General features: G+C 36.1%; 1 protein-coding gene across 3 annotated transcripts in view; it reads right to left on the reverse strand.

Moving 5' to 3' along the window:
- Positions 1–19,304, reverse strand: part of POF1B (POF1B actin binding protein) — a 108,979-nt gene that overhangs the window by 23,075 nt on the left and 66,600 nt on the right. For all 3 annotated transcript variants that reach the window (XM_021932870.2, XM_031660622.1, XM_031660621.1), the window contains exons 10-15: positions 9,845–9,937; positions 8,888–9,001; positions 7,905–8,057; positions 7,450–7,569; positions 6,016–6,144; positions 5,081–5,163 (exon numbers count right to left, since the gene is read on the reverse strand). In XM_021932870.2, coding sequence (XP_021788562.2) covers positions 5,081–5,163; positions 6,016–6,144; positions 7,450–7,569; positions 7,905–8,057; positions 8,888–9,001; positions 9,845–9,937 — 692 coding nt within the window. The remainder of the gene's footprint in view (positions 1–5,080; positions 5,164–6,015; positions 6,145–7,449; positions 7,570–7,904; positions 8,058–8,887; positions 9,002–9,844; positions 9,938–19,304) is intronic.

The raw sequence follows: 19,304 nt of genomic DNA on the forward strand, positions 1-19,304 counted from the left end.
CAAAAACTTTGGAAGGATTGTGGACAGAAAGACATGCAGAACAGATGTGTCCAGACAACCCTGGGGGAATGGGCACCTATGGCCACATTTTGTTGTAGCTGCTCCACATGTAAAACCCCCTGGGGTCCATGCAGGCTAGAGCTCTGTCTTTGTCTATTCTTTGGGCAGATCCTCCTGACAATTGAAATGACTGCAAGAGTCATGGGATCTCTTGTAGCTAGGATGCCAGAGGTCCATGGTGAGAGTGGGTTGCCCTGCTGTCACTTAACTCACCCATTCCTTAGAAGGTGTTTAGGACCAGGAACTAATCCTGGTGCTTGGCACACCAATGCAGTTTTCCCAGCTTTCTCCCTATTCAGCCTTAGCATCTGTGTTACCTATCAAATCTCAGTGTTTTCTCTCCGTGTTTTCTCTCCAAAGATCTTTTTAAAGTACAAACAGATAGTGGAGAATTTTCTGGTTTGTTTATTGGATATTTTGGTCTCTTGTGGTGAGAGAAGTGCTTCCTGGATGTGTATACTTGGCCATCTTTTTCCTCCCTCCAGAAACTACTTTTAAAGAGGACCAGATGGTGTAGTTAGAAGACAAAGACTTCAAAGAAGCTATAATAAATATGTTTTTAGGGCTGGGCTTAGAGGCTCATGCCTGTAACCCCAACACTTTGCGAGGCCATCATAGGATGATTGCTTGAGACCGGGAATTTCAGGCCAGCCTGGGCAACATAGTGAGAATACAAAGAACTGAAAAAAACCGTGCTTAAGGAAGTAATGGAAGACGATGTCAGTGAAAATGTATAACAACCTCCAGAAATGCTCTATGCCATAAAAGAAAAAGGAAATCTGGCCAATAAAAATCAAAAGTAACTTTATCAGAACTCTCAAAATTAATAAAGTTTTACAGTCTCCAGAGAGCATTTATTTAGGAAAAACAGTTAAATCTTGGTTAAATAAACAAGCTTTGTGACATTTGAAATTGTCCTATTCTCATCTCTGTCTCTCCAACTATGCAATAGAATTTTAAAACAATCTTGGTAAAACTCAGAAGCCTGGCAGCCACTACAAGACAAAACAAGGTTAGAGCTCCTTCAAAGCCACATTGTCATTATTATAATTGTCATTGTTTGATTTGTCTGTTGATTCTGTGCAAAACTCCACTTGCAAGGATGTCTTTTAAAACTTGACTTGTAGCTCAACCAATTTGAAAATTCTTTTTCCTGGGAACATTTATCAAAAATAATGTGCGGAAATTGTTGAATATCACAACTACCTGAGGTGACTATAATAGTTCAGGCAGACAAGAAATTGACCAAAAATGATAAAAGGAAAAACTGAGGAATAAATTGTCCATAGTGGGCTTTGAAAAGTTGTTATATGTTCCCGGGAATCTAGAAAGCCACAAGCATGTGTAGGGCTTTGTATATGCCCAAGGCTGTACGCATGTGAAGGAAAGGCCTGAGAAAACCCTGAGCCCTCACTACTGGCTAATTTTAAAACTCTGTGTAAGCAGGAAATGGGGGCTAAAGACGAGCTATAAATTGCCTACCAGAACATTGAAGAGGTGTCCAAACACAGAAAAAGAGACTTTCAGTGAAAACTAGGAGACTTACTAGTTTCATGTTTGTAACGAAACCTCTGTTTAAATGTTAACTGACCACTAAGATAAATGAGCAGAGACTTCAGTGACCACATACGAAAAGAATACAGACTTTACAGAATTAAATCAGAAAAGCCACTAAGCAAAAGACAATAACATCAATAGTAAACAATATCATCAACGAACACCTTGGCAGGAGGGAGTGTCTAATTTCCAGAGTTACCACATTATATTATTTTCAACAAATAATATTTTATTTGTTGAAAATAAATAAATTTTCAGTAAAAAATTATAAGACATACAAAGAAACAAGAAAATATTGCCTATCATGGAAAAAATAACTTGAAACAGTCCATTAAGAAGCCAGATGTTGCATTTACATAGTCTTTAAATTGACTATTTTAAGTATGTTCAAAGAACTAAAGAAACCATGCCTAAAGAACTAAAGGAAAGGATTAGAGTTGTGCCTTACGGAATAAAGAACATTATAGAAAATTAATTTTAAGAGAAACTACAGTAATTCTGAGGTAAAAAAGATAACTAGATTTAAAAATTTCTCAGCAGCTGATGTGAACAAATGGAAGAAAGAATCAACAAATTGTGAAGAAGGTTCATTGAGTTTATCTAGTCTGAGGAACAGAAAGAAAAAAGAATGAAGAAAAATAAACAGGGCCTCAGATAACTGTGAGTTTCCTCCCTCTCCACAAGGAGAGGGAGGAAAGTGGCAGGAATAATAGCTGAAGAAATGTCTGAAAACTTCCCAAATTTGATTAAAAATATCAACCTGCACATCAAAGAAGCTCAACAAATGCCAAATAGTGGAAAAGAAAAAAAAAAAAAAAAAAAAGAGATCCAAACCTTGACACATAATAATCAAACTGTCAAGGGCCATAGAAAAAAATAATCTTGAAAGCTGTAAAAAAGAAACATGTCAGAGGGATCCTCAATTAAAAATTATCAACTGATTTCTCATCAGAAATTATAGAGGCCAGAAGGCAATGGGATGACATATTCAAAGTAACAACAACAACAACAAAAAACACTGTCACCTGAGAATTATTTTATCCAGCAAAATTATTCTTCAAAAATGAAGGAAAAGCAATATTTTCCCATACAAGCAAAAACTCAAAGAATTTGTCACTACAAAACCTGTTCTACAAGAAATACCTAAGGAAGTCCTACAAGAAATACTAAAGGAGTCCTTCAGGCTGGAATTTAAGGACTCTATACAGCATCCCAAATCCCTATGAAGAAATAAAGATCACCAGTAAAGGTAACTATACAGGTAAATATTAATTAAATGTCTGGAGTAAACCTAAGGGGAAAAACTCAGAAAATGCAGTAAAAGTAACTAAAAGTAATAAAATGTTACTGTAGAAAATACTTTACACAGAAGAAGACAGGAATGGAGGAACAGAAGAACAAAAAACATGTAAGACATAGAAACAAATAGCAAAATAGCTAATGTAAATCCTAACTTATAAATTACATTAAATGTAAGTGCATGAAATATTCCAACTAAAAGCAGAGATTGGCAGAATGTATAAAAAGATACAACTATGTGTGGTTTACAAGAGTCACAATTTAGATTCAAATACACAAATACGTAAAAAAGGAAAGGACAGAAAAAGATATTTCATACAATTAGTAACCAGAAGAGAGTTTGTATTAATACAAGACAAAATACATATGAGTATAAAACTTTATGACCTTAGGTTTGTCAATAGTTTCTTTTATATAATACCAATAGTTTTTTTTATATAATACAAGCAAGAAAAAATATAGATGAATTAGATTTTTTTCTATATTAAATACTTATGCTGCATATTATACTCTCAAGATAATGAAAAGACAACCCATGGAATTGATGAAAACATTTGCAAATCTTGTCCCTGATAAGGGACTTGTATGAGTATGAGAACATGTGAAAATCTCTTGCAATTCAACTATAAAAAGACAACCCACTTAGATGGGAAAAAAATTTGAATGGACATTTCTTCAAATAAGATGTATAAATGGCCAATAAGCACATAAAAACTGCTAAACAATATTAGTTATTAGGGAAATACAAATCAAAACTCCAATTGGATACCACTTTCCACCACCTAGGATGGCCATAATCCAAGAGATGAACAATAACAAATGGCAGTGAGGACGGGGAGAAAGTGGAACCCTCATACACTACTAGAAATGTATGATGGTGCTTTTGCTTTGGAAAACAGTATGGCAATTCCTTAAGCCTAGAGTTACCATGTGACGTATCAATTCCACTCCTACGTGTATACTCAAAAGAAATGAATACATGTACCTTACACACTTGTACACAGATGTTAGCAGCATTATTCACAATAGCCAAAAATTGAAAACAACCCAAATGTCCAACTGATTAATCAATAAATAAAATGTATATCCATACAATTGGATATTATTTAGCAAAAAAAAAGGAATGAAGTCTTGACTCATGCTAAATCATGGTTGCATTCTGCAAAGATTATGCAAAATGAAAAATCCAGACACAAAAGACTACATATTGTATTATTTCATTTATATGAAATACCCAAAATAGACTTCTGCTGAAGGTATTCATAATTACTTTATATTTGGTTTTGCTAAAAGGCTGGAATGTAATTTGTGGTCATATTGCTACCATGAGGGTAGACCTTACCTGAGGAAGATATCTACACAGGAAAGAGCAGAGCCAAGATATAAAGAAAGACAGATTTAGGCCGAGCGGGGTGGCTCACGCCTGTAATTCCAGCACTTTGGAAGGTCGAGGCGGGCGGATCATTTGAGGTCAGGAGATGGAGACCATCCTCGCTAACACGGTGAAACCCCGTTTCTACTAAAAAATACAAAAAAAAAAAAAAATTAGCCCGTCGTGATGGCGGGCGCCTTTAGTCCCAGCTACTGGCTGAGGCAGGAAAACGGCGTGAACCCGGGAGGCGGAGCTTGCAGTGAGCAGAGTTCGCATCACTGCACTCCAGCCTCCAGCCTGGGCGACAGAGCAAGACTCGTCTCAAAAAAAAAAAAAAAAAGAGAAAAAAAAAAAAAAGAAGAAGAAAAGAGAAGAAAAAAGAAGAAAAGAAAAGGAAGAAAAGAAAGATGTATAAGGGCATATTTTGAACACACAAATCGGTCTGGATATCAAGTAATCCCAGTTAAGTTACTTTAAAAAGTCCCAGTTTATGTTGGGTCTTTTGTTACATGAAACAGAAAGAGTCCTAACTAATGCAGTTGGTTAAAAAAAAATTATTTGTTTTTCACTTCCAGGGTAATTAATATATTGTAAATTCAGGAAAGATGTGCTTCAGGATTTTTTTTGACTGAAATAGTGATGTCTTTTTGTGAATATTCATTCTTCAGTAGACTAATTGGCCAGCAGAAAACACCAAACTCTGTCTAGCATGTATGTATCAATTAAACATGAAATAACATGAATTATATGATCATAATTTTTATATTCAAATTTCATTTCAAAATACATTACTTTTTAGTGGTAATAGTAGTCCTTCCACCAGTGGAGGGTTGGTTATGAGAGGAATATATTTCTTGCCGCAACTTTGAGAGTTCCTTACAGATAAAAGATAATATAATCATTTGATGGAAAGTAGAAACATGAGATAATAAATACATTTAATCATTTAGAAGGGTTACTAACAATGATTATACTCCCTCCCTTTTACTCCTTTTTAGCCTTGAGGTAATAATGTTCTAATCCCACTTGTTGAATATCACCTAGTGTTGCTTCACAGTACCTAATAAGTTATATTATATGCCTGTGCAGGAACCTGCAACTGATACAGGATATCTAAATTTGGAAGATAACTTGAGATTGAATGGGCGTGGTTCTCAAGATGAGGATGTGAAAGTTGTTGCTCTGAAAAGCCTGAAAAGTATATCCATAGAAGAAAAGTACTGAAACTTTAATATATAAGCAGATATAGTTTCTAACAAGATATTATCAATGAATGTTACTACCAGCACCATTTGCTCCATAACAGCAATACAATATTACCTATAATTTTTGATAATTCCTTCAGTACCTATTGAATGCCAGGTCGTGGACTACATGCTACAGATACAAGGAGGAATATAACACATGCTTTAATGAAGCAGCTCATAATGTAGTAAGGAGGTCACAGTCTACTGGGAATTTCACTGCTAATGAAATATAAAATCAATGTCTTAAAAATATTAAATGTACAACAGCATTTATTTTTTGCTTCAATTCTAACTTTCATTTGAATTATTTCTCCTGAAATATGTATATTCTACTTCCTCACTTGCACCTACATTTTATTGCATGAAATAAAGTGACTCCTGGATATGTGTCCTTTTCTAGTCCACGGGAAGTATTTATCCTACAGTACTACAGTACTAAGTTGTATTACTTTTCTCCATCCCCACCCCTTCCTTTTATACCTCTGACTGACGCTTTATAAGGGAATCCTTCTCTTCCAGCAAGCTTGTCAGTTCATGAAGCTTAAATTGGAAGTCACTACAACTTCCATCCCTCTTTGAAACATCTTTATGGTACTGGGTTAATTGGGACTAAGGATTTAAAAAGAAATAAGTATTAGTATAATATTTATATAGAAAATATGTAACTGAGTTCCAGGGAGGTTAAGTGACACAAACTCGCACAGTTAGTTATGAAATGAAAGTAAAACACCAATAGTCATAAACTTTCACAGAATTTCATGAGTATGTAATATGAAATGAAATGCCAATTACAAATTTCTCCTTTTTTTAAGGTGTCTTTGCTATGTAGGACTAAACATTATCTATGTAACAGTCTTAGGCCACAAGATTTAAAGTAAAGCTAAGAAAACAGGCATTTTAGAGTCCTTGAAATGATAATTCAGGAAATTGCAATACCAATAACTACTATTATATTCTGATTTTCAGTTCACAAAATATTCCTCCTCCATGAATTATCTCAGTTCTCACAGCAGTCCTGTGAAATAAGCATTATTATAATCTTCATTTACAAAACCAGAGAGGTTAAATGACACAGTCAGGCAGTAACATAGCTGCAACTCCAAGACAGATCTTCTGACTACAAATATTGTCCATTTCCCTCTTTACCTCATATGTGTATAGCTTAGGTAGAAGTGCTATTAGTAATGTTGGGATGGAAAAGAAATCAGTGGAGGAAATCTGCTAGAAGTATTGGTAGGTTTTTATAACAAATTATATTTTGTTTCATTTTGATTTTTGGTAAAAATTACACAGTGATGTTTGGAGAGACAAATTTATGATTATTTTGTTTATGAAAACATTTAACTATATTTTACTACATTTAGGAATCAGTAAAATAAGGGTTAAATTAAGTAAATTCAACCTAGAATTACAAGATAAGGTAATATATACTTACAAATATCACCTTAATTTTGATGTCAACTATAGGTACATAAAACTTAACGCTGTTTTCCTCCTCATGCTTGACAAAGTCCTTGCTATTTACCATCCCTCGAAATTAAGTGAGAATTTTTACAAATCTAACTGTGGCTCTGTTGAGTAATCTCAAATATTGCTTTTGTCTATACAAGCATGCTTTAGGCAAGATCATAAAGAGTTATCTACTTATCCCAAACAATAAATTAATAAAAACCAAAACACTGAAATGAATGTCTTATTTCACTTTCCTGGAAGAGATTAAACTAAATTAGAAAATAATTTAACAGTTATATTTTAGACACAGTAATGTGTATTTAAAACAAAAGGATACATGACATATTTCTAAAACTCTACCTTCAGCTATTTTTTTCTTGTAGCTTTAAACTTGAATCCATCATTATCTTGCTAGAAAGTTTGTGCTGACCTGTGTATTTATGCAGTGTAGGATCAACATACCCTCAGCCTGCAGATCTCTCTGTCTTTCTCCATTCTCAAGTTTTTTACCATCTCCGTGTAATGGTTGCCAATCTCATCCATTTTAGCCTGCAGCATTGGGCCTGTGCAAGTCTCAGAAACCTACAGAAGGCAAAATAACTATCTGTAATTGGATTGTTTTGAAGAAAATATGTGTTACGTTACAAGGATTATTATTATATGAAAACCACATGATTAAGTAAGACATTGAAATAATGAAAGTGATTTTCCGGAACTGCATTATAAAGTTCAAATGTCAGTCATTAAGATCTAACAGTATGTGAAGGAAAACAGTCCATATATTTTCTCAAGATTAATATATATTTTTATATATATATTTATATATATTATAAATATATATATTTATTATTGCCAACGCTAGGATTACAATGATGTAACTAAGGTAATACTGTATATTTAAAAGGAAGTTTTAATACCTGCATTCTAAGGTTTTGATTCTCTTGCTCTAAATTACGTTTACAATATTCCAGTTCTTTTAGTCTGTATTCCATGTCTGATAGTGTATGTCGAAGAGAGAGATTGTTTTCTTCCAGTGCCTGGCATTTTGAACTTGAGTCTTGGAGTCCTTGCTGTAAAGAAGACACAAGTACATAAGATAGATGCATTTTGTTTTTGGTGAGGGAGTGTTCTTTTTATTGATTCATTCAATTGAATCAAGTAAATATTTTCCTATGCCCAGTTTTCTTATACTCTTGGTCTTAGATGGTACTTGTAAGTCAGCCATGTAAGATATTATAGTGGTGCCTCTAGTCTCACTTGCCTATTTTGTGTGACAGGGAATCATGAGTAGATGAATTTATAATGTCTCAATTTAACAATCAGACTCTTGCTACTCTGTGACAATACTACCCTGCTTTCTAGTAGGCACAAAAACAACTATATGCCTGATTATTTATGTGACAACTAGTAACTAAGCAAGAATTTGGGACAGCCATAGGAGTAAAGGTCAGGAAGAGGGTAATCCTTAGAGACTACTTACAATTTCCTAGGAATTCTCTCTGCTCAGATATCCAGAGAACTCATCTAGGGTTTTTTCAATCATTTATTTATTGCACAAACATGTGTTAAGGTCTACAACAGCTTTTTTTCATTGACATGTTAGTAGATTAAATAAATGCATGAACCTAAATTTTTAGTATTTATACAATTCTGGTCACCCAACAAGACAAATAATTGTGTCCCATATGTGCTTTATATCTCAAATAGATGAGATTATCTGTTTTTCTGAGAGGGCTTTCAGCCATTGGAAATACCCGAAGCCACTCAATTCTCATATGAACAAATTTTTCCATCATATTTTCATTCTGTCTTGATCATATCTCATAACTCCAGTGTGCCAGTAATTGTGCATATGAAAAGCTATCAATCTAGATTAACATCAACAAAAACATCAATTTACCTTCTGCTGGTGATTATTTGCTCTCACTGATGCCAAGAGTTCTTCATACTCTTTTATTTGAGTTTCTTTGAATGATAAATCTTTCTCAAGTCTCATCTTGTCATTTTCCAGTGACTAGAAGCATAAATTATTTATTATGATTCAGAATTACAGAAACTTAACAGTCACATAATACAAAGACTTGTTTACCTTGGAAGATTTAAATAAGTACTTGTTGCATTTGTACTTGCTTAATAAAGCAGAATTCTTAAAAGTTAAGAAAATATGGGATAGGAAGTGATTGAAACTTCCAAAACCTTCACTGAAAGAGACATTTTGATGGACTAACTGTACATGAAATGAAGCAAAGCCTTCTGAAATATTTTAATGTTTTCCTTCAATCTACAAAGAGTTCTTGTTAATCCCAGCAAGTGGTAAATTTTTAAATTAGAGTCTAAATATGTTCATCATAACCTAGAAACAACAAAACTACTCCAAAGTCCTCAAGGCATTATTCAATGTGTGGAAAGCATTCTGAATGTATCTAGCGGATGGCACCAAGAACACCACTAAAATAGAAAATAGGAAAAATTAATTTTTTAGAGAAAAATGTTTTCAAGTTATATTTGAATGGAAATTCGGAGTATGCTTTATAATTATGAAAAACGGGGGATTTACCTTCAATGAGTCAGATTATTTTAATTCTGAAGACGACTCTCTGGCTTTAAGCATTAAATTGCCTTAGTGGTAAACTAAATGATAAGTGCACATCCAGCATTCTTTCATTTACATTTTGGATACCTCTTTTCTCCTCTCTCAATGCCAATTAACTGTTTGAAGAAAATAATTTAGCTTTGTCGGAGTAAGCATAATATTGTGCTATATTAAATTTTAAAAAATGTATACTGGACATCTTTATTTCTGTATTAGGAAGCTAGGAACTAGAAAGGCTTTGGAAAAAATCAAAATAAATCTTACTGTCAAGTCATTTTGAAGATGTCCAAGCTCCTCCCGTATGTTGCTAAATGTGGACAGCACTAGTCGGAGTGACTTATCAGACATACCCCTCATCTGCAGGAAGAAAGGATTCATGGTTTAGTTTTATTAACATTTGAAAATAGGCAATATAAGTGAAAGTTATCTTTTTTTTGTTCCTACTAGCAAACTTATTAATAATTTTACTTTGATATGGCAAATTAGAATAGTGATACAATGCATTTTGTCTATAGTGTGTGTAAGTAATCCAAATAATATTCCTGAAGATAGCAATGTATTTATAACAAATATTTATTATTTTTTCCATGATAAAGTATCATCTTTGTCACAAAGTAGAATCCTAGCAACAGAATTTAATTTTTACATTATTCTTTATTTAAAAGATTAGAAGAGATGAGACAGTCAATCATCAAATAATAAAATGAATCTCCCTAAGTGTATTGCCAACTGCTTGAATTTTGCCTGAGGTGAGAAGAATATAATTATAATTAAGTTTAACTTTAAAGCATAGAGCTATCTCAATTTTTTTTTTTTTTTTTTTTTTTTTTTTTAACCAGAGTCTCACTCTGTCACCTAGGCTGGAGTGTAGTGGCATGATCTCAGTCGACTGCAATCTCTGCCCCTTGAGTTCAAGTAATTCTTCCACCTCAGCTTCCCAAGTAGCTGGGTCTACAGGTACACACCAAAACACTCGGTGAATTTTTGTATTTTGAGTAGAGAACGGGTTTCACTGTGTTGGCCAGGCTGGTCTCTGGAAACTACTGACCTCAAGTGATCCACCAGCCTTGGCCTCCTAAAGTGCTGGGATTACAGATGTGAGCCACTGCACCTGGCTTATCTCAAATTTTAAAGAGAGAGGACACTCTTTTACTAGATTATTCTTATTTCATTAAAGAAAAATTGTTTAAAAAACAGACAACTTCAGCTTCTGGGAAGATGGAGTAGAAATACTTTCCACAACCAATCAGACATTGTTTAAGGCATAACTTTGTAACTTTAGCCTCTGATTGGTCACTTTCTGCAACCAATCCGACTGATAACGGACCAGTACTTCATTTACATAGAGTGTACACCAAGTTACCAGTGGGAAACCTCTAGAGGGCATTTAAATCACATAAAATTCTGTAACTGCGCTCTTCAGCCAATTGCTCAGCCCACTCCCACCCTGTGGAGTGTGCTTTCGTTTTCGATAAATCTCTGCTTTTGTTGCTTCATAAAAAAAAGAAAGAAAAAAAATACTTTTCCCTAGCCTTCCTGTTAAGTACAACTAAAAACCTTGGACATTATATATAAAATAAATATAAAAAGACTCAAATTGGTGACAAGAGAAATGATTGGTTAGGAATCTTGGGACCTGAGAAATGACACAGCAGTGAGTTCCTGGATTTTCTTTTTGCTTCATATATTAGATCAGTGTTGGGGAAGCTGGTAATCTAGTTACATCAATGGACAACAAAAGTCCTGAAAAGAGAATTCTCTCTCTAGCCAAAGGACCATGAAAGGGTCAGCCTAGCAGGACAGAAAGCTTTTAGATAGTAACCACTCTATCTTAGCCAAACACCACAGAAGAAACTGCAACTCTACTTCCACACAGACAATCGACGGCAAAGAAGAGAGCTTAGACTGCCCCCTTGTCAGGCTCTAGGGAGGTACACAACACCATTCACTGGGATGGTGTCAGAAAAGGCAGAGTGAAGAGATGGTGCTTTCATTCCTACTGGCCAAAAATGAAATTCCATGCACTGTGATGTCAGTTGAGACTGTGAAGGGAGCTTGGACTTTCACCCTATTGCATCAAGAGAAGCTGAGTGAGGGAACCTCCACTTCCACCACCAGCTGGCAACAATAGGTAGTGCACACACTTTCACTGATATTTGAATATTTGAATAAGACTCAGAGAACCACAACATAAAAATGGCCAGGTCTCCTATCCAAGTACTAGCCAGGCTCAATCCTGCTTAGCTTCTGAGATCAAACAAGATCAGGCATGTTCAGGGTCAATTGAAAATCACTCATAATTCCAAGAACAACAAATAACTCAATAAGAAAAAACACTTAATTGATGACAACATCAAGATAATAGAAATGTTAGAATTATCTGATAAAGTGTGTAAAACAATCATCATAAATACTTCAACAAGAAGTTGCAAAGAGACTGTAAAAATACATTGTCCCAACAACAAAATAAGTCTCAGCAAATAAATAGAAGACATAAAGAATACCTAAATGGAAATTTTAGAACTGAAAAGGACAATAACAAGACAAAGAAACAAAAACCAAACCAAAACAACAAAACTCTCAAGAGGTAGGCTAAAAAGCAGAATAGAGAGAACACAGGAAAGAATTAGTGAACTTAAAGATAGAATAAAATAAAGTATATAATCTGAATATCAGAAACAAATAGATTAGAAAAAATTAAACAGAGCCTAAGGGCCTGTGGGTGTATACCACATATCTAGTTTTCATGTTCAGAGTTCTGGAAGGAAAGGAGAAAGAGGATGGAGCTGAAAAAATGTTTAAAAAATTATGACTGAGAAGTTTTCCAAATTAGTAAAACCTGGTAACATACATATTCAAGAAGCTGAGCATATCCCAAACAGGATAAACCCAAAGAAATCCATTACCAGGCAAATCAGAGTCAAACTTCTTTAAACTAAAGACAGACTAAAAATTTTCAAAGCAGCAAGAAAAACATTAATTATTGGGAATAACAATTCAAATGACAACAGATTTCTCATTACAAATCATGAAGCCCAGAAGGAACTAGCATATTATTTTTTAAGTACTGAAAGAAAATAATTGTCAACTGTAAATTCTATATGCAGTGAAATTATCCTTTAGGAATGGAGGGAAAATCACATTTTCGGATGAGGGAAAATGAAAATAATTTGTCACTAGCAGACCTACCCTTAAAGAATAGCTAAAAGAAGTTGTCTAAAGAAAAGAAAAGGATAAAAGAAAGAATTTGGAACATTAAGAAGGAAGATATAGCATGGCAAGCAAAAATATGGTAAATACAATAGGTTTTCCTTCTTTTCTAGAGTTTTCTTTTTTTATTATACTTTAAGTTCTGGGATACATGTGCAGAATGTGCAGGTTTCTTACATAGGTATGCATGTGCTATGGTGGTTTACTGCACCCATCAAACTGTCGTCTACATTAGGTGTTTCTTCTAATGCTATCCCTCCCCTAACCCCTCACCCCATGACAGGCCCTGGTGTGTGATGTTCCCATGTGTTCTCACTGTTCAACTCCCACTTATGAGTGAGAACATGAGGTGTTTGGTTTTCTGTTTCTGTGTCAGTTTGCTGCAAATGATGGTTTCCAGCCTCATCCATGTCCCTGCAAAGGACATGAACTCATCCTTTTTTATGGCTGCATAGTATTCCATGGTACATATGTCCCACATTTTCTTTATGTAGTCTGTCATTGATGGGCAATTTGGGTTGGTTCCAAGTCTTTGCTATTGTGAATAGTGCTGCAATAAACATACATGTGCATGTGTCTTTATAGTAGAATGATTTATAATCTTTGGGTATATACCCAGTAATGGGATTGCTGAGTCAAATGGTATTTTTAGTTCTAGATCCTTGAGGAAGCGCCACACTGGTTAAACTAACTTACACTCCAACCAACAGTCTAAAAATGTTCCTATTTCTCCACATGCTCTCAAGCATTTGTTTTTTCCTGACTATTTGATGATCGCCATTCTAACTGACATGAGATGGTATCTCATTGTGGTTCCGATTTGCATTGCTCCAATGACCAATGATGATGAGCATTTTTTCCTATATTTGTTGGCTGCATTAATGTCTTATTTTGAGAAATGTCTGTTCATATCATTTGGCCACTTTTTGATGGGGTTGTTTTTGTCTTGTAAATTTGTTTAAGTTATTTGTAGATTCTCAGTATTAGTCCTTTGTCAGATGAATAGATTGCAAAAATTTTCTCCCATTCTGTAGGGTGCCTGTTGACTCTGATGATAGTTTCTTTTGCTGTGCAGAAGCTCTTTAGTTCAATTAGATCCCATTTGTCAATTTTTGTTTTTGTTGCCATTGTTTTTGGTGTTTTAGTCATGAAGTCTTTCCCATGCCTATGTCCTGAATGGTATTGCCTAGGTTTTCTTCTAGAGTTTTATGGTTTTAGGTCTTACATATAAGTCTTTAATCCATTTTGAGTTAATTTTTGTATAAGATGTAAGGAAGGGGTCCAGTTTCAGTTTTCAGCATATGGCTAGCCAGTTTTCCCAGCATTATTTATTAAATAGGGAATCCTTTTCCCATTGCTTGTTTTTGTCCAGTTTGTCAAAGATCCAATGGTTGTAAATGTGTGGCATTATTTCTGAGGCCTCTGTTCTGTTCCATTGGTCTATCTCTCTGTTTTGGTACTGGTACTATGCTGTTTTAGTTACTGTAACCTTGTAGTATAGTTTGAAGTCAGGTAGCATGATGCCTCCAAGCTTTGTTCTTTTTGCTTAGGATTTTCTTGGATATATGGGCTCTTTTTTTTGGTTCCATATGTAATTTAAAGTATTTTTTCTAATTCTGTGAAGAAACTCAGTGGTAGCTTGATAGGGTTAACACTGAATCTATAAATTACTTTAACTAATATGACCATTTTCAAGATATTGATTCTTCCTATCCATAAGAATGGAATGTTTTTCCATTTGTTTGTGTCCTCTCTTATTTCCTTGAGCAGTGGTTTGTAGCTCTCCTGGAAGAGGTCCTTCACATCCCTTATAAGTTGTATTCCTAGGTATTTTATTCTCTTTGTAGCAATTGTGAATGTGAGTTCACTCATGATTTGGCTCTCTGTTTGTCTATTATTAGTGTATAGGAATGTCTGTGATTTTTGCACATTGATTTTGTATCTTGAGACTTTGCTGAAGTTGCTTATCACCTTAAGGAGATTTTGGGTTGAGACAATGGGGTTTTCTAAATATACAATCATGTCAGCTGCAAACAGAGGCAATTTGACTTCCTCTCTTGCTATTTGAATACCCTTTATTTCTTTCACTTGCCTGGTTGTCCTGGCCAGAACTTCCAATACTGTGTTGAATAGGAGTAGTGAAAGAGGGCATCCCTGTCTTGTGCCAGTTTTCAAAGAGAATGCTTCCAGCTTTTGCCCATTCAGTATGATATTGGCTGTGGGTTTGTCGTAAATGGTTCTTATTATTTTGAGATATGTTCCATCAATACCTAGTTTATTGAGAGTTTTTAGCATGAAGGGGTGTTGAATTTTATCAAAGGCCTTTTCTGCCTCTATTGAGATAATCATGTGGTTTTTGTCATTGGTTCTGTTTATGTAATGGATTATGTTTATTGATTTGCATATGTTGAATCAGCCTTGCATTCTGGTGATGAAGCTGACTTGATCTTGGTGGATAAGCTTTTTGATATGCTGCTGAATTCAGTGTGCCTGTATTTTATTGAGGATATTTGCATTGATGTTCATCAGGGATATTGGCCTGAAATTTCCTTTTTTTGTTCTGTCTCTACCAGGTTTTGGTATCAGGATGATGCTGGCCTCATAAAATGAGTTAGGGAGGAGTCTCTCTTTTACTATTGTTTGGAATAGTTTCAGAAGGAATGTTACCAGCTCCTCTTTGTCCCTCTGGTAGAATTTGGCTGTGAATCTGTCTGGTCCTGGGCTTTTTGTTTTTTCTTTCTTTGTTTTTTGTTTGTTTGTTTGTTTTTGTGTTTTTTTGTTTGTTTGTTTGTTTGTTTTGGTTGGTAGGCTATTAATTACTGCCTCAATTTCAGAACTTGTTATTGGTCTATTCAGGGATTCAACTTCTTCCTGGTTTAGCCTTGGGAGGGTGTATGTTTCTAGGAATTTTTCCATTTCTTCTAGTTTTTCTGGTCTATTTGCTTAGATGTGTTTATAGTATTCTCTGATGGTAGTTTGTATTTCTGTGGGATCAGTGGTGATATCACCTTTATGATTTTTTATTGTGTCTATTTTTCTCTCTTTTCTTCTTTATTAGTCTGGCTAGTGGTCTATTTTGTTAATATTTTCAAAAAAGCCAGCTCCTGGAGTCATTGATTTTTTTGAAGAGTATTTCCTGTCTGTATCTCTCTCAGTTCTGTTCTGATTTTAGTTATTTCTTGTCTTCTGCTAGGTTTTGAATTTGTTTGCTCTTGCTTCTCTAGTTCTTTTAATTGTGATGTTAGGATGTTGATTTTAGATCTTTTCCACTTTCTCCTGTGGGCATTTAGTGCTATAAATTTCCCTCTAAACACTGCTTTAGCTGTGTCTCAGAGATTCTGGTATGTTGTGTCTTTGTTCTCATTGATTTCAAAGAACTTGTTTATTTCTACCTTGATTTCGTTATTTACCCAGTAGTCATTCAGGAGTAGATAGTTCAGTATCCATGTAGTTGTGCGGTTTTGAGTGAGTTTATTAATCCCGAGTTCTAATTTGATTGCACTGTGGTCAGAGAGACTGTTTCTTATGATTTTTGTTGCTTTATATTTGCTGAGAAGTGTTTTACTTCCAATTGTGTGGTAGATTTTAGAATAAGTGTGATGTAGTGCTGAGAATAATGTACATTCTGTTGATTTGGGGTGGAGAATTCTGTAGATGTCTATTAGGTCTACTTGGCCTAGGGCAGAGTTCAAGTCCTGAATATCCTTTTGAATTTTATGTCACATTGATCTGTCTAATATTAACAGTAGGCTGTTAAAGTCTCCAACTATTATTGTATGGGAGTCTAAGTCTCTTTGTAGGTCTCTAAGAACTTACTTTATGAATCTGGGTGTTCCTGTATTGGGTGCATATATATTTAGGATAGGTAGCTCTTCTTGTTGCATCAATCCCTTTACCATTATGTAATGCCCTTCTCTGTCTTTTTTAAATCTTAATTGGTTTAAAGTCTGTTTTATCACAGACTAGGATTGCAACCCCTGCTTTTTTTTTTTCTTTCCATTTGCTTGGTAAATCTTCCTCTATCCCTTTATTTTGAACCTATGTGTGTCTTTGCATGTGAGATGGTCTCCTGAATACAGCACACTGATGGGTGTTCACTCTTTATCCAGTTTGCCAGTCTGTGCCTTTTAACTGGGGCATTTAGCCCTTTTACATTTAAGGTTAACATAGTTATGTGTGAATTTGATCCTGTCATTATGATGCCAGCTGGTTACTTTGCCCGTTAGTTGATGCAGTTTCTTCATAGTGTCGATGGACTTTACAATTTTTTATATTTTGGTAGTGGCCGGAACTGGTTTTTCCTTTCCATATTTAGTGCTTCCTCCAGGAGCTCTTGTAAGGCAGGCCTGGTTGTGACAAAATCTTTCAGTATTTGCTTGTTTGTAAAGGATTTTATTTCTCCTTGGCTTGTGAAGTTTAGTTTGGCTGGATATGAAATTCTGGGTTGAAAATTCTTTTCTTTAAGAATGTTGAATATTGTCCCCTACTCTCTTCTGCCTTGTAGGGTTTTTGCAGAAAGATCCACTATTAGTCTGATGGGCTTCCCTTTGTGGGTAACCCGACCTTTCTCTCTGGCTGCCCTTGACATTTTTTCCTTCATTTCAACCTTGGTGAATCTAACGATTATGTGTCTTGGGTTTGCTCTTCTCAAGGAGTATCTTTTTGGTGCTCTCTGTGTTTCCTGAATTTGAATGTTGGCTGGTCTTGCTAGGTTGGGGAAGTTCTCCCGGATAATATCCTGAAGAGTGCTTTCCAACTTGGTTCAATGCTCCCCATCACTTTCAGGTGTACCAATCAAACGTAGATTTGATCTTTTCACATAGTCCCATATTTCTTGGAGGCTTTGTTCATTCTTTTTCATTGTTTTTTCTCTAATCTTGTCTTCTTGCTTTATTTGGATAAATTGATCTTCAATCTGGGATATCCTTTATTCTGCTTGATCAATTTGGCTATTGATACTTGTGTATGCTTCACGAAGTTCTCATGCTGTGTTTTTCAGCTCCATCACGTCATTTATGTTCTTCTCTAAACTGGTTATTCTAGTTAGCAATTCCTCTAACCTTTTTTCAAGGTTCTTAGCTTCCTTGCATTGGGTTAGAACATGCTCCTTTAGCTCGGAGGAGTTTGTTACTACCCACCTTCTGAAGCCTACTTCTGTCAATTCATCAAACTCATTCCCCATCCAGTTTTGTTTACCTTCCTGGCAAGGAGTTGAGATCCTTTGGAGGAGAAGAGTCATTCTGGTTTTTGGAATTTTCAGCCTTTTTCCACTGTTTTTTCCTCATCTTCGTGGATTTATCTACCTTTGGCCTTTGATGTCAGTGACCTTCGGAAGTGGTTTGTGTGTGGACATCCTTTCTGTTGATGTTCATGCTATTCCTTTATTTTTGTTAGTTTTCCTTCTAATAGGCCCCTTCTGCTTCACGTCTGCTGGAGTTTCCTGGAGGTCCACTCCAGACCCTGTTTGCCTGGGTATCACCAGCAGAGGCTGCAGAACAGCAAAGATTGCTGCCTGTTCCTTCCTCTGGAAGCTTCATCCCAGAGGGGTACCCACACAATACCAGCTGGAGCTCTCCTGTTTGAGGTGACCATAGACCCCTGCTGGGAGATATCTCCTAGTCAGGGGGCCCAGGCGTCAGAACCAGTTGAGGAGGCAGTCCGTCCCTTAGCAGAGCTAGATCACTGTGCTGGGAGATCTGCTGCTCTCTTCAGAGCCAGCAGGCAGGAACGTTTAAGTATGCTGATGCTGCACCCACAGCTGTCCCTTCCCTCAGGTGCTCTGTCCCAGGGAGATGGGACTTTTATCTGTAAGCCCCTGACTGGGGCTACTGCCTTTCTTTCAGAGATGACCTGCCCAGAGAGGAGGAATCTAGAGAGGCAGTCTGGCTACAGAGGCTTTGCTGAGCTGTGATGGGGTCCACCCAGTTTGAACTTCCTGGCAACTTTGTTTGTTTACACTGTGAGGGGAAAACCTCCTACTCAAGCCTTAGTAATGGTGGATGCCTCTCCCCCGCACCAAGCTTGAGTGTCCCAGGTTGCCTTCAGACTGCTCTGCTGGCAGCAAGAATTTCAAGCCAGTGGATCTTAGCATGCTGGGCTCCATGGGGGTGGGATCCACTGAGCTAGACCACTTGGCTCCCTGGCTTCAGCCCCCTTTCGGGGGGAGTGAAGGGTTCTGTCTCACTGGTGTTCCAGGTGCCACTAGGTTATGAAAAAAAAAAAAAACTCCTGCAGCTAGCTCAGTGTCTGCCCAAATGGCCACCCAGTTTTGTGCTTGAAACCCAGGGCCATGATGGTGTAGGCACCCAAGGTTATCTCCTGGTTTATGGGTTTTGAAGACCGTGGGAAATGTGTTGTATCTGGGCCAGAGTGTAGAGTTCCTCATGGCACAGTCCCTCACCGCTTCCCTTGGCTAGGGAAAGGAGTTCCCCAACCCCTTGCACTTCCCGGGTGAGGTGACACCCCACTCTGCTTCTGCTTGCCCTCTGCGGGCTGCACCCACTGTCTAACCAGT

This window comes from Papio anubis, chromosome X, assembly GCF_008728515.1.
Source record: "Papio anubis isolate 15944 chromosome X, Panubis1.0, whole genome shotgun sequence".
Classification (NCBI taxonomy): domain Eukaryota; kingdom Metazoa; phylum Chordata; class Mammalia; order Primates; family Cercopithecidae; genus Papio; species Papio anubis.